The following is a 13,794-nucleotide window of genomic DNA, read 5'->3' as shown; positions in this document are numbered from 1 at the left end:
ACAAATAGTGTGAGACATTTGCCCGTTGACAAAAATTCACTTTTTGTTGGAATTGTGTCTAAAAAATTGTGTATAAAACAAACTTAAAAACATTTAATTCATTCATTTTTGGAGAAACGGTATCATCAAATCAGCTCATTATTACATTGACATGTTCATTTTTCAATTTTAACCTAAAAAAGAAAAATCTACATTTTTGCCAAATATGACAAACTTTTGCAACAAACGTTAAAATATCACAGTAAAATTTGCATATTATTTTTATAGTGTCGTGCTTACAATTTTTATAGATTTCTTTGTCTACCTCATGTTTATTCTATTCATTATTATTATTATTATACTGATGGTAATTACGGAAGAGGATTAGGGCCACATGTGAAATTATTTTGGGAAACAAAGTTTAAAAAATTAAAAAGCTAGAATTCTGTGGAAAAATTAACAGAACAGTACTACTAATAATGGCTTTTATTAGTTATTATTATTAATGTCTCTTGATGTCTCTCAATGTCTCATGTCTTCCACAGGACGCCTCCATCGCCCATCGCTTCCATCTGATGCGAGAAAAGCACCCAGAGAAATTCAACAGCAGGTAAGTGAAGTGACACATATCAGCATCATCAGCTAACAAGCTAACCGTGTAACCAGTGAGTGAACCTTGAAACTCAGTATGACACTGAGATCAATGACGAGACAGAACCTGCCCATGCACACGCTGCCGTCAGTGCGTCAGCAGGACTCAGAGACTATTCCTGGTGTCTAAGCTGTGACATTAGACGGCAGTGCAGTTATAACAGGGTCACACAGACCAATGTCGCTCCTTCTTCTCCAACGCCAAATCACAATTTCAACTTCCCAGGGCCAGCACGAGCCTTCATGGGGCCCTTAGCAAAATCAGACTTTGGGGCCCTTTGTTCACACCAATAATAAAGCAGTGGATGTTGCTGCCTGAGCACATTCTCACCCTTGTAGTGTTTAAATGTTTAAAAGGTCACGTTCCGCAAGACGTTTAAAATGTCTGCCTAGACTTTATTTTAGCTTATTTTAAGCATAAAAACAGGGCCAGAAAATGTAAAATGCTTCTGCGGCGTGTATTAAGGATTTAAAATGGAGATAAACAAAAGGTTTTATTGAGGAAAAACACTGTAGTTGTACACAAACCCAAGGTTTTGCGTGTTACTTTTAAAACTGGAACTATAAAACAAATTTTACCATTAAACATTTGAGTCTTTGTCTAAATGTACACTTTACTCGCTCATTGTTCTGCACGGAATCTCACGTCAGCGGCTGAGACAGAGACAGTGGACCGTGTCCACAACACGGCGAGTAATTATGTCTCCATGTTTGTCAAGCAACGCAGGGCATGAAACAGTAGGTGGCGTCGTAACAAATGAGTGAGACATTTGCCTAAATATCAACTTCACGTCTTTCTGCCATAAAATTCAAGCACTTTCAAGGACCCATGTGAAGCCTGGATTCCTAATGGAAACAATAACAGAAAATAATTCAAATTGTACTGAAGCTTTAACTTGAGTGAGTCCGTCCTCTTTCTTTCTTCAAACACTCAGAACTTTACATCTTTTATCTTGTGGATCAAAGCGAAGCCTCTCTGGAGGACAGAGGTACATTTCTTTAATCTTTTTTCCTTCTGTGCGATTGAGGTGGAAACACACGCATTAATTATTGAAGTTCAAAGAGCAAGCAACTCGTCACTGCTTCTCTCTCCTTTAGTTAACGTGTAGAGGAAAAACCAGCAGATTGTTATGAAAACAACATGAAGCACAGACAAAGACCCAGTTGTGACTCAGTTAAATTTAAAACTAAAACTCCACGCCACACAGTTAAGTCGCCCACACACACACACTTTTAAACAAAAACAGTGTTTCACTCTTTCACACTCTGAAAAATGAATCTGGGCATAGTTAATTATTAAAATGATTCTGTTTAGTCAAATTCCTTCAACAGCATAAATCTCTTAAATTTAAAAAACAATCAGATTTAATCCGTTAAAACATTTGTACTGGTCCTCAAATGTCTTCTGTGGAGGGTAAAGCGGTAGAAAATAGATGGATGAACTTCTCCTCAAAGGCCTCGAAAAGGCCTTGAATTTGAGGGAACTGGTTCTCAAAGACCTCAAAAAGTCCTTGAAATTGAGGGAACTGGTCCTCAAAGGCCTCGAAAAGTACCTGAATTAGAGGGAATTGGGCCTTCAAAAAAGTCCTTGAATTTGAGGTCAACCAAGGTAAAATGGTACGTTGTTGGGAATTGGTTGAATATTTGTGGATAATCTCGTTACAGTAACTGTGAAAGACGCTTTAATTTCAGTCCAGAGTTTTAACCACTGTTTTTTTATTCAGAGGAGAACATGTTCTTCCTGTTAGCGACACGTCTCAGGCTGGATTATTGTGCGGGTTGTTGTTGTTTTTTTACCTGGCAAACACAAATCACAGCACAGATCCGCCTCGTCAGCCTTACTCTGACACTGACTCTGTGCTGCTCGTACATTTTAAAGGATTTTTAAAGGATTCTTTTATTTGCTTTTAAATCCCTCGCTGGTGAACCCACTCTCTCAGGTCAGCTGATCAGCAGAAGAACCAAGCGTAACCCACATCCCCAATTATGGAATAATCTGCCTGTGACACCCGATAAGACGTTGACTTTATTGTGCTTTACTGTACAGCTGCTATTTTTACTCATGTTTTTTGTCTTTTAAATGTATATTATACATATTTTATGCTTCATGTGAGCTGTTATATCTTATATTTCTGTGCAGCAGAACATTTAAGCTGCTTTTTATATATACAGAGGCTATAAGAATGGGAAATGTAGAGTGTCTTAAAATATTTTCATTTCATTTTCACCAAGTATATAAAAAAAAATCTGAGCAAAAAGTACTGATTTATTTATTTTTTTAAAATTTGGATTGAAGTTGTAAATATGTGGAAATATGTCAAAGTTCACTTGTTTTTCATAGATATAAAATGAATAGTACTTTGACTCAACAAAAATACATCTATATGTGTTTTAAAATAAAATACCAAATGTCCAACTCCTACATGTATCAAAATGAACTAAAATTAAACTAAAATATTGTATTTTTGTATCCTCAAAATACTAAGAATACTCAGATTCAAGGAACTCTTCCTTCAGTATCTTTATTTACTTTATTTCTTAGTGTTCACGAACAGACAAAGCCCACGATGACTCAGCAAACGATCCAGATCTGACGACACTAACACTGGTGTGTTTCATCACAGTGCAGTTGCATCATTTAGCCCACAGCTCAAACTGTCACAACTGCTATTACAAACAGAAAAAAAAATCAGGTAATCAGATTTAAATAAAATTCTTCTTCTTATTACCACCAACTACAGTAATAAGTCCACTAACTTTCACTCTGGACTGAGCAGTTGCTTTCAGTGTAACTGAATCATTAGAATCAGTTCATTTGTTCAGTACTTCCTCCATGACCGGAGCACAGACTCCGTCTGACTGAAATACACCAGACTCCTGTGTTAAATATTGAGATTTTAGACATTTTCCCTGGTAGTTGTTGGAGATGAACCCACGTTTTTAGAATTGTTAAGTCTTTTTTAACCGGTCTACAGTTCGGCACTGTTCGGCTTGGTTCTTGTGTCGGACGTCTCTTCATGTGACAGTCTGGCGACGTCACGCTAGTGGAAACACAAGTTAACGCTGCTGAGGCAAGACGAGGCGGCGAGCTGGTGGAAACACGCCATAAGTCACTGTGTTGCTTTGTGTCCCTGCCGTCAACTACACATAAGATGATTAAAACACATATAAGGAGTTGTGGATTATTGGAATTACCACCCGGTGCACCTGCAGCACTGCTCTATGCTGGTGAGCACTCTGGGTTAAAAACACTCGTCGTTGGAGCTGAAAACAAAATAGTTTTTCATGATTTTGGCCTCTTTCTTCTGTTCTGATGACTGGCGGCTTTGTGTGTGCATCTCATGGTGCAGCTCCAACTTCCACATTTAGCTCCAACCAATGACTCTGCCCCCACCCACCCCCCGACGAGGAAATAATACCAACTGTCAGAAGTCAGATGGTAACAGGAAGCTGCAGCAGAAAAGCTGACGGACGGCTGCGACTGTTTCATTGTGGCCTGACTGAAGTCTTGGCAGAGTAAATATCATCCACTCTTATAAAGCGTCTCAGAATGAAAGGAGTCAATGCCGAGATGAAGCTGTTGTTGTTCTTCTCTGTGGGGGGGGGGGATAATAAATCACCTTTGACCCGGTGACAGAGGCCTCGCGGCAGCGCTGCACTGTCTACAGTCCTTCATTGTGTGTCTCTCACACACTCCAACACCCTCCCCCTCCTCCCACTTCACCTCCCAGCTTCATGAGCCGTGTTGGAGGACATGTGTGACTGCCGACACCTCAGCCTGTGGAGCTCCACCAGCGTCTAATGGTCACAGACCTCCAGGAGCCCGGGGAGCAGGTGTTAATGACTCCTCACACCACCAACAATGGCTGTCGTTCACTGTGTGACTGTGTGTCCTTCATCCCCAGCGAGAGCAGGAGTCGCAGCGTAAAAGAAAAACAAGAAGAAGAAGAAGAGCTGCTTTCAGAGACATGAACCTCTTTTACACGAAGGCCTGATCATCTGCACGGAAACAGAAAAAAAACACAACCGTGTTCAAAGAAATGTCTTCATACACACTGACTGTAGTACGTATGCCAGGCCTTTGTGTGGCGCTGTAACAATGCAACAGAACTACAACACAAATGGAGAAGAACGGCACTTTCCTATGATACAGGTGTAGCATAGCTCGGCTCAACTCGGTTTTGTTGCTTTTTTGTAGCTAAACTGGAATTCATACAGCACACAGTGAATTTCAACACACACACACACCATGAATTTTAAAGGTTAAAGGTTTAAAGCCTACTAAATAAGACACATTCTTAAATTCATTCAGATTTTCTCGATTTAAGAGGAAAAAATGAGCAAATCTTGCTTAGATAGAAATATTAAAACTAGTCTGTGAATTTACCCACTTTGAAATTGTAAAAATGGTTTAAAAGTAGAAAAAAAAACAAGCAAAAATAGCCAGAATTTAAGAAACACATGTTTATCATCAGCAAAGAAATGCTCGCACATGAAAAATAGTCCTACTAGAAATAAGACAAATATTCTTAAATTCATTTAGATTTTCTTCTACCTAGTCTACCTAGCCAAAAACGAGAACAAAATAGCCAAACCTTAAGAAAGACGTGCTAATCATCAGCAAAGACATTGTTAAAATCTTTCTTGTACTAGAAAACTTGCTCGCCAAGATACTTTTTCTTTTAGGACAAAAAAGAAGAACAGTTTCCCAGAAATAAGTCTCTTTTTCTTGATTGAAAATACCCCGACATTATCCCTTTGCTGATGATAAGCACGTCTTTCTTAAAGTCCGGCTATTTTGTTTTTGTTTTAAACCATTTTACAATTTCAAAGTGGGAAATTCACAAACTAGTTATATTATTATAGCAAGAGCAAGATTGGCAAATTTTTCTTTCTCTTAAAACAAGAAAATCTAAATGAATTTAAGAATATTTGTCTTATTCTTAGTCAGAATGTTTTTACAGTGAATTATTTTACACTGCAAAAAGAAGCGTTATTTCTGTGAAACCGTTTATTATTTTTTTGCCTTAAAAGAAAAATAATCTTGACAAGCAAGTTTTGCAGTAGAATAATAATATTACTGCTGATGATGAGCATGTCTATCTACAAGTTTGGCGCGTTATTTTCTCATTTTAATGCATTTCGAAATTTGAAAGTGGCCGCAGATTTACAAGTTACTTTTAAAAAATTCTATTTTCTATAATTTAAGAATATTTGTCTCATTCCAGAGGAGCTGTTTTTGCAAATCCGTTACTAAACTCTGGAACATGGAAGGAAAAAAAAAAGCGTAACTGCTGTGTGTGAAAAACAAATAGTGAGCAGTCAACACGACAGAGACCGAGACAAAGACGGTCAACGTCTTCAAACTTGACGAGCAGAATGGCTGCGGGGGAAAAACAACACAGACTGCTGCTGTGTTTGGGAACAGAGGTCACAAAGGTGCTGACACCTGATCCCGGCTAATCCAATCAGGTGATAAATTTCACTGACCCTGTTCTCCAGGCTCCACAAAGCAGCTTATGTAAAGAGCTAATGTGTCGCGTCCACATTAACAGACGCCAGAGACAAACGCACGTTTGACTCGGGAACTAATTCACTGGTTTTATCTCTGCTACTATTTACACTTTATGATGGGGACACTGTTGTATTATGACGGTGGAATTGGATGAAAAGTCTGATGTGATGTGAGAGAACGCGGTCATGTTCTCCTGATTTAACAGCAGGTATGAAAGGGGAGGAGGCGGAGCAAAGAGGTGGAAGGTCACGGGGTCACTGCTCATTAAAGGAGATGTTTATCAGTGGGGAGAGGTTTCAGTTCCACAGATCCACGAAGCTGCTGAGCTCCGCTGAAGCTACGTTTGAAATGTACAAGAAAACAATACAATAGATACTTCATATATTGTAATCCACACTCACTGAGCTAAAACCTATTTCATGTCCGGTTTGAACAGGTTTTTCACCAGTGAAAATGTCTTTCATCACCATTCAACCCTGGGTCAAATGACTCAGCAGTTAATTTTTTTCATGTTTGGCAGATTCAGGGCAACATTCCAGGTGCATATTCTGGCTGTTAGCATAGCCATTAGCCATTTATGTTTTGTAGCAGATTATTTTTGTTAACTTTTAGGATTTTTAATTCAACTTTATTTATTTTAGCTAATTTTATTAGTGCTGCTTGACAGTTGATCACTTCCTGTTGTAGTTTGCATTCCAGCTGTTAGCATAGCAGTAAGCAATGAAGGTTTGTAGCAAACCTTACTTTTTTAAAACTGGGTGCATCACTTAAAGTTCATTTTATAAGCACCACAGAAATGTTCACTCGCTGTTTTTGGATTTTTATCGGGGGACATGGATTATTAAAAGAAACAACCTTTCCAGCTGTTAGCATAACTGTTAGCCCTAAAGATTTGTCATAAATTCCATGGTACAGCAACTTGGTACAGCACTCAGTATTTTTTTATTTCAATTTCAATTTTATTAGAGCCTTAAAATCATTCACTCATTGATGAGTTTGAACACAAAATATGACAAAATAAAGTCCTGCATTCTGGCTGTTAGCATTGCTGTTAGCCATGAATATATTTAATGAGAAACTAGTTTTGTTTCGCGTTGGCCAATAAAATCAAAAATATTACACAAATACACCAACAGAAATGCTAGCTAATCAAACCAGATTCATGTGTTTAAGCTCAAATGCTAAATTTCTTTCAAACTGAGCTCTGAGATCAGTTTAGCATCATTTGCACTCTTGCTACGAAGTTGGCCATGACAGATTGTACTCTGCTAGTTAATGAGAGCACTTTCTGTCATTTTAAGTATTTTTTTCCACTCTTGATAGGCTACATTTTTGAGTTATTTGATGCTAATTATAAAGTCATTTTTCAGCACACAGGTATTAAACCCATTAGCATCTCCTTACCACTCAAAGCCCCAGGGCTCGGCACACTTAGCCCTGGAAGCTAAACTGGTACAAACAGTGTCCTTCCTCTGATGGACAAAAACCCCCACTTGCCTATTTAGATTAATTTTGTTCCAGTTTCACCAGTAGTTTTTGCCAGAAACCTGGGAATAGTGGAAGTAAAGGCTTATGGACGTAGCGAGTCTCCCTGTTGCACTCTGTGTTCATAGGAGAGGACAAAAAAACATGAGTTAATTGCATTTTTTTTTTTTTTACAGAGCGTCTCAAGTGGAGGCAGCTTAATGAGGTTAGGCAGCTCGCCTCGTCGAGAATCGCAACTGTTCCTAATTGTGATCTCAAATATGCTTATAATCCCCTGATTTGACAGCAGCCCAGGTTTCAGGGGAGGAATTACGGCGAAAAACACAGAACAGGGGACAGAAAAGACAATTAGCGGGGAGGGAAAAAATGTGTCAACAAGTGCGGCGGCTTAAGACATTTTCCCTCACACTCGGAGAAAAATAAACACTTATTACAATTCTGTCAAGGTTTAATGACGTTAATGCTTCTTTTCTCTTTTTAATGTCAGAGAGGAAAGAAAAACAAAGTCTTTCAAGTTTGTTTTGACGCTGTTTGGGCTCCTGACCTTGGCGTTTGGTCTGCCCACATTTCACACAGCTGTTTTGTCAATAAGTCGTGTTGTCACTATCAGCACATGCTAATGAGTTCGCTGTCATGTCATGGAATAGAGTGTGGGTGGATGTGGATGATGAACGCAGGGTGAAAACATCAGCCGAGAGTCTGATTCAACCACATTAAAGGCGTGAGTCTGCAGATGATGTTTGTGATGAGGAGAACATTTAAATTCAGCTGTTTGTGAGCACGTACCACTGTATTTCAGTGTATGGGGGTTAAAAATAAGTGTTACTCAATTTTTCTTCCTTCTTTTTAGTTTGCAGTAGGAATGAGAATCAGTGTCGGTCCAATCCTGGTCACAATGACTGGATGGGATATCGGACATTACTTTAGACTGTAAAAATGGAGAGAGAAATCAGCAGAAGCATTTTAGCTGAGTCATGTTCGTGCTGTTTATTTCTTTATTTAAGGGAGAAGAATATTTGTTATACACTTGGAGAATTATGTCCTTTTGAAATGAGCTCCATACGTTCATAAACGGTCTAAAATGTCTTTATCGGACTAATATCGGTATCAGTAGAGTTAGTGATATCAGTATCGGACACAAACAGAAAGGGCATCGTCCCGTCCGTAGTTTCCAGTGAACTCCAGGGTCCCGAGCCCGGAAAAATGGGAGTGTTGTGTCAGGAAAAATCAAATATGTCAGACATTTAATCATCACAATGACACAATGAAGCTGTTAAATTGTGGTAAAAAAAATCTGCTTTAATGGGCTCAATCACGAGCTGTAATTCAATAAAACATGAAGCCAATTTGGTAAATCATGATTAATTTAAGAGTCAAATCACCTTAAGTCAGGGGTAGTGGACACTGGCGTACTACTGGTTTTCAAAAACCAACATGGCACAGAACCAAACCACTGAACTCAAGGCTCCATGAGCCTAAACTATACTTATTTATATATTTTATTAGATTACATTTCCGTGTGTACAAAAGCAAACAAGAAAAGGTCAAATACAAACAAATATCCTAAAGGTTGTTAAAACATTTTCATTCAAATGACGTCAGTAAGAGAACGGAGAACTTCCTCCTTCAGGTCACACATGTCTGACAAATCACCTGCAGTAGACATGTGAATAAAATAGTCCTCAACCTCATCATCTCCACCAGGGCGACGTCTCACCCCCTCCCTCCACCCGTGTTCCCTCCAGAGGCGACGTCAACGTCTCAGCTCGTGTAATGAAGGCGCTGAGGCGGAAAATGTCTCTGCTGCTTTGCTTTGATTAAAGTAAATAAAAAATAAGCAGCAGTTTGGCTTGTTTGGCACAGATGGTGCCGGTTAACGCTCTGTGGTTCGGTGCTTCAGGCCGCATCAGAGGAGCTGTGACCTCTGTGTCCACGTGGTCCACCGCTGTCTTCAGCTGTAAGCGTCACAGTGTGTGTGTGTGTGTGTGTGAGAGACGTCTCCAGACAGCGGACAGCTTCAGTATGTGTCCGCTGAAACATAAAAAGGCTCCAAGACTTGTTTTGACTGAAATAAAACACGTCTGTTCTCTCTGTCTCCCCTTTCTTTCTCAGGATGAAGAACAAACTGTGGTACTTTGAGTTCGGCACCACCGAGACCATATCTGCCACCTGCAAGAAACTCAACGAGTGCATAGAAGTGGAGGTGAGTCCCTCAGAGGTGACGTCTATCTTTAAATGTGCGTCGTGTCACTGGACAGGATTCAGAGTCTGCAGGTGACTTACTGAGGGCGCCAGTGTACGTCTACAAGCACAGCTTAATCCAGCTAATACAGCCTTAGTCTGACTAAGACAGGAAGCCGGACTACTTGCAGAGTCCGAGTATAAATGCGGAGGAGAAAATGGATTCATGGCCGGGTACGTAGGTGGCGCTGTATCTCTCTATAAGCTAGTGCTTATTGAATCAGTTTCCTGTTGACCTTTACGTCACAGAAAAAAAAGAAACGGTGAACGGTGACACAGACGGACGGACGGTGCTGTGGTTCTGTACGTTTCGTACCTGCTGTTCAAGTTAATCGTGATACAAGTGAGATGGAGCGTGGTTCTTGTGGTCGTCCCATTGTCCGCAGTTCATACGTCGTCTCCTTGTACTTCTGGCTCAAAGACTGGGGAGGACATTTTAGTGCGCGCACAGAGCGCTAAGAAGTCCAACTCCAGTCCGACTAAGCGTATACATGCAGGAGTAATCGGACTAAGAGTCACATTATCCAGTTATGTTAGTCAGACTATGACTAGCTCCATTTGAGTTGAAGGTTGCGGGCTTGATTCCCGGCCACTAGTCTTCATGCCTGTGGCCAGACATTTAACCCAACGTTAACGAGTGATAGATAGAAAAATTAGCTGTATGAATGGGTGAGTGTAAAAAACTGTATGGTCAAGACTAGAAGGGCACTGTATAAATTAAATACAGACCATTTACCGGTTAACAAATGTGTTCATATGACATTAAGAACTGAAGTAATTGAATTATTGTCTTAGTCCGACTAAAATTGGACATTTAACCTGCATGTAAACAAACTGAGTGACACCAAAAAATAAATAACACCACAGAGACAGGCACATATTGATTTGGTACTGCACTAGTATGTAAAATATGTACGGTAACATTCATTCATTTTCAACCACTTTATCCACTACATGAAGGTCAGAGGTCGCTGGAGCAGATCCCAGCTGACACAGGTCAAAAGACGGGGTTACACCTTTCCCTTGAAGCCAGTATTTCAATTCAAATGTTTTTAATACATAATGGCTAAAGAATTTTAAAGTACTGTAGAAGAATAATTGGTTGTGTAGCTGACAAAAACATCCATAAATGCTCAAAATATGCTGAAATATGAGATGAAAAACACAACATCCTGTGTAGGCTGCGTGGCAATAAGTTTGCTTTTATCGCTGACAGCTTTTTTAGTGCCATTTCTTTTCTTAAAAAAAAAGTAGGGTTTTTTGTGTTTCTTTGTATTAATGAGACGAGCTATTCTTAGCACATCGTCAGATTAATGCTCCATGAAGTCGATGATTGCCTCATTCTGTCATACGCCGATGCCTAATCTGTCACCTGGGCTTTTAAAGCACGGCTCAGAAACCAAATGCTAAAAAAAACAAGCTCCATCTCACAGGCTCCGTGTGTCCGTCACACTCTGTTGTATTTACTCCATAAATACAATCTAACGTGTGGGAAACAGTGAAGAAACAGCCTCAGTTATAACTGATGCACAAAACAGCAACTTCCCACGCAAAAAAAAGTTTGGCTCTTCTTTAGTCGGGGGCAGTGCAGACATTTAACCGTCGTTAAATTAGAGTAAAAATCCTGCTTTGAGTCAAAGTATCAGAGTGTTTTTGCTATTAGCATGAGTGGCAGCCATCTTGGAATCATATACCGGGGTTGCCCCCGACTTTCCCAAGAGGGCGTTCCTGTTGAAACCTCCGACTAGGAACTCAGAAATTTCCGACTTCTGACTACAACTGGTACGCACTATCAACGAAGAAGAAGAAGAGTTAGGTAACAGAAGGTTATTACCTCTTACAAAAACATCTCATTTTTGCACAAATCTCAAAATGGCTGAATGACTCAGGGTAGCCCCGCCCACATCCCCTGACATCAGTGGTTTCATTTTTATGGGTCAATGCTGGAGGCAGCAGTTTTTTTTGGCACCAGCACTTTCTCTTTTCTTTGACATGGGACCGTTTGTGTCTCACTGTGTGTGTGTGTGTGTGTGTGTTTAGTACACACACTAAACTTGACGGCTCTTGTGTGCCGTGCTCGCCGGGGGCCTCTGGTGGGCGAGCAGTGCAAAGTGCAGCGTTTTTTTGTAATTGCTCTGACTCAGCGGTGCTCGATGCCACGGAGAAACTCTGCGGCGCGTTTAAAGTTGTTTGATGAATCCAGATGAGGGTCAGACATAATGAAAGTCAGAGGTAAGCCAAGAGCGGCAGATGGTGTTCCGTTTATATCTGTTCATATTTTTATGCTCCGTGTTTCCACGTCGGCCAACTTACTGCCGTTTTTATTGCCGTTAATAAAGACGGAGCTGCACACTTGGCTCGTGTTCAGGTAATGCATCAGGACAAAATAAATCTTCAAGTCATAAAATCAATAGTGAACAAAGTGGGCTTTGCAATTTTTTTATTTTTTTACCCAGTGATTCAGAAACTCTTTACACTGCAGCTTGTTATTTAAAGTAACATCAGTTTCTTTTGTTGTGTTTTGAGTCGACTTTTATTGAGCCATTCCTTACAGAGCTGTCGCTTTTTAACCAATATTCAAATATCCACTCCCTCTTTCAGGACCGTTGGGGTTTAAACTCTTAAAACACAGAAATGTAATAATTTATCACATTAAATGTTTATTTCTTCTACCCTTTGGTCTGCTAAAAACTGGATTTGATCTATGTGACAGCATTCCGAATCTTAATCTTCTTCATTTCTTACATTATAGCCTATTTACTTTATCAGTTTTCTCTTTTATTCACTACTCTTGCTATTATTATATTATATGTTAATTCTTGTAGTCTGGTCCTGGCATAACAAACAAATCTGCTTAGAGCCACAGAGGAGGGAGGCATCAGAGAGAAGCAAACCAACTCGTGATATAATAAAAAAAGTGATGATCTCATTTTTGAGGCCCTAAATGGTGGTGAAAACCCAAAGTTGAAGCCCTGGTAGGATAAAGCTGAAACGAAGTTGAACCAAATTTTACGAAACTTGGTGGAAACATGTCACAGCCCAAGAAGAACTAAAAAGTCTATTGGGACCATGGCGTCAACTCAACAGGAAGACGGCCATTTTGAATTTGGCGTCCATCTTGGCGATTTGCCAAGTTTCGTAAATTAACAAACTCCGTACCGACAATTTGTACTAGACACATCAAAGCTGAAAAGTCATCAGCAGGTTTTTGCAGATCTAAAAGGGCGTGGCCATGTCAACTATTGGAAGTGCCCTATAACTCTGCCATGCATTGACCGATTGGCTCAGAACTTCATACGTGACATAAGAGACTAACCCTGAACACGTCTATGCACAATTGCACATACATTTTACTCAACAGGAAGTCACGAGTTTTAAATTGACCCACCCTTTTGCCACAGAACATGAAGTGGCCTATAACTTTGCTGTATATTAGCCTGATCTGCTCGAAACTTCACATGTAAGAGAAGAGCTCTGACAGCCCTAATTCCCACCTGTCTTCTAACCTTTGTCCTCTCAGTGCGACGGGATCATCTTGGACCTCAGCAACACGTCGTTAGAGGGCATCGCCGTGCTCAACATTCCCAGCATGCACGGCGGCTCCAACCTGTGGGGCGAGACGAAGAAGAGGAGGAACTACAGCCGCATGAGCAAGAAGGTTCCCGAGAGGATGCCGGCGAGCACGGTCACGGACGCCAAGGAGCTGAAGTTCTGCATGCAAGGTGAGTGAGGACACGCAGGAGAGTTCTTCTTCTCACAATTACAGTAAACCTGCGTTAGCTACAGCAACAGGAACATTTATCACACAGAAATATAGTTTCCCTGTGGGAAATGTAGGACATTGGCTTTTTTTGGGAGCTAAACATGTATGAGATTATCATTCATGTCAGAGAATCTAGCTCACCTATAGCTCACCTGGTAGA

The 13,794-nt window shown here is 40.2% G+C and overlaps 1 protein-coding gene across 5 annotated transcripts in view; it reads left to right on the top strand.

The window, feature by feature from the left end:
• The window catches only part of LOC131453485 (diacylglycerol kinase beta), an 89,390-nt gene that overhangs the window by 50,288 nt on the left and 25,308 nt on the right, over positions 1-13,794 (top strand). For all 5 annotated transcript variants that reach the window (XM_058622477.1, XM_058622475.1, XM_058622476.1 and 2 more), the window contains 3 exons: positions 525-589; positions 9,743-9,833; positions 13,392-13,593. In XM_058622477.1, the coding sequence (XP_058478460.1) occupies positions 525-589; positions 9,743-9,833; positions 13,392-13,593 (358 nt within the window). The remainder of the gene's footprint in view (positions 1-524; positions 590-9,742; positions 9,834-13,391; positions 13,594-13,794) is intronic.

The sequence above is a fragment of the Solea solea genome, chromosome 2 (assembly GCF_958295425.1).
Source record: "Solea solea chromosome 2, fSolSol10.1, whole genome shotgun sequence".
NCBI lineage: Eukaryota > Metazoa > Chordata > Actinopteri > Pleuronectiformes > Soleidae > Solea > Solea solea.
This window is presented reverse-complemented; position numbering and strand designations above follow the sequence as displayed.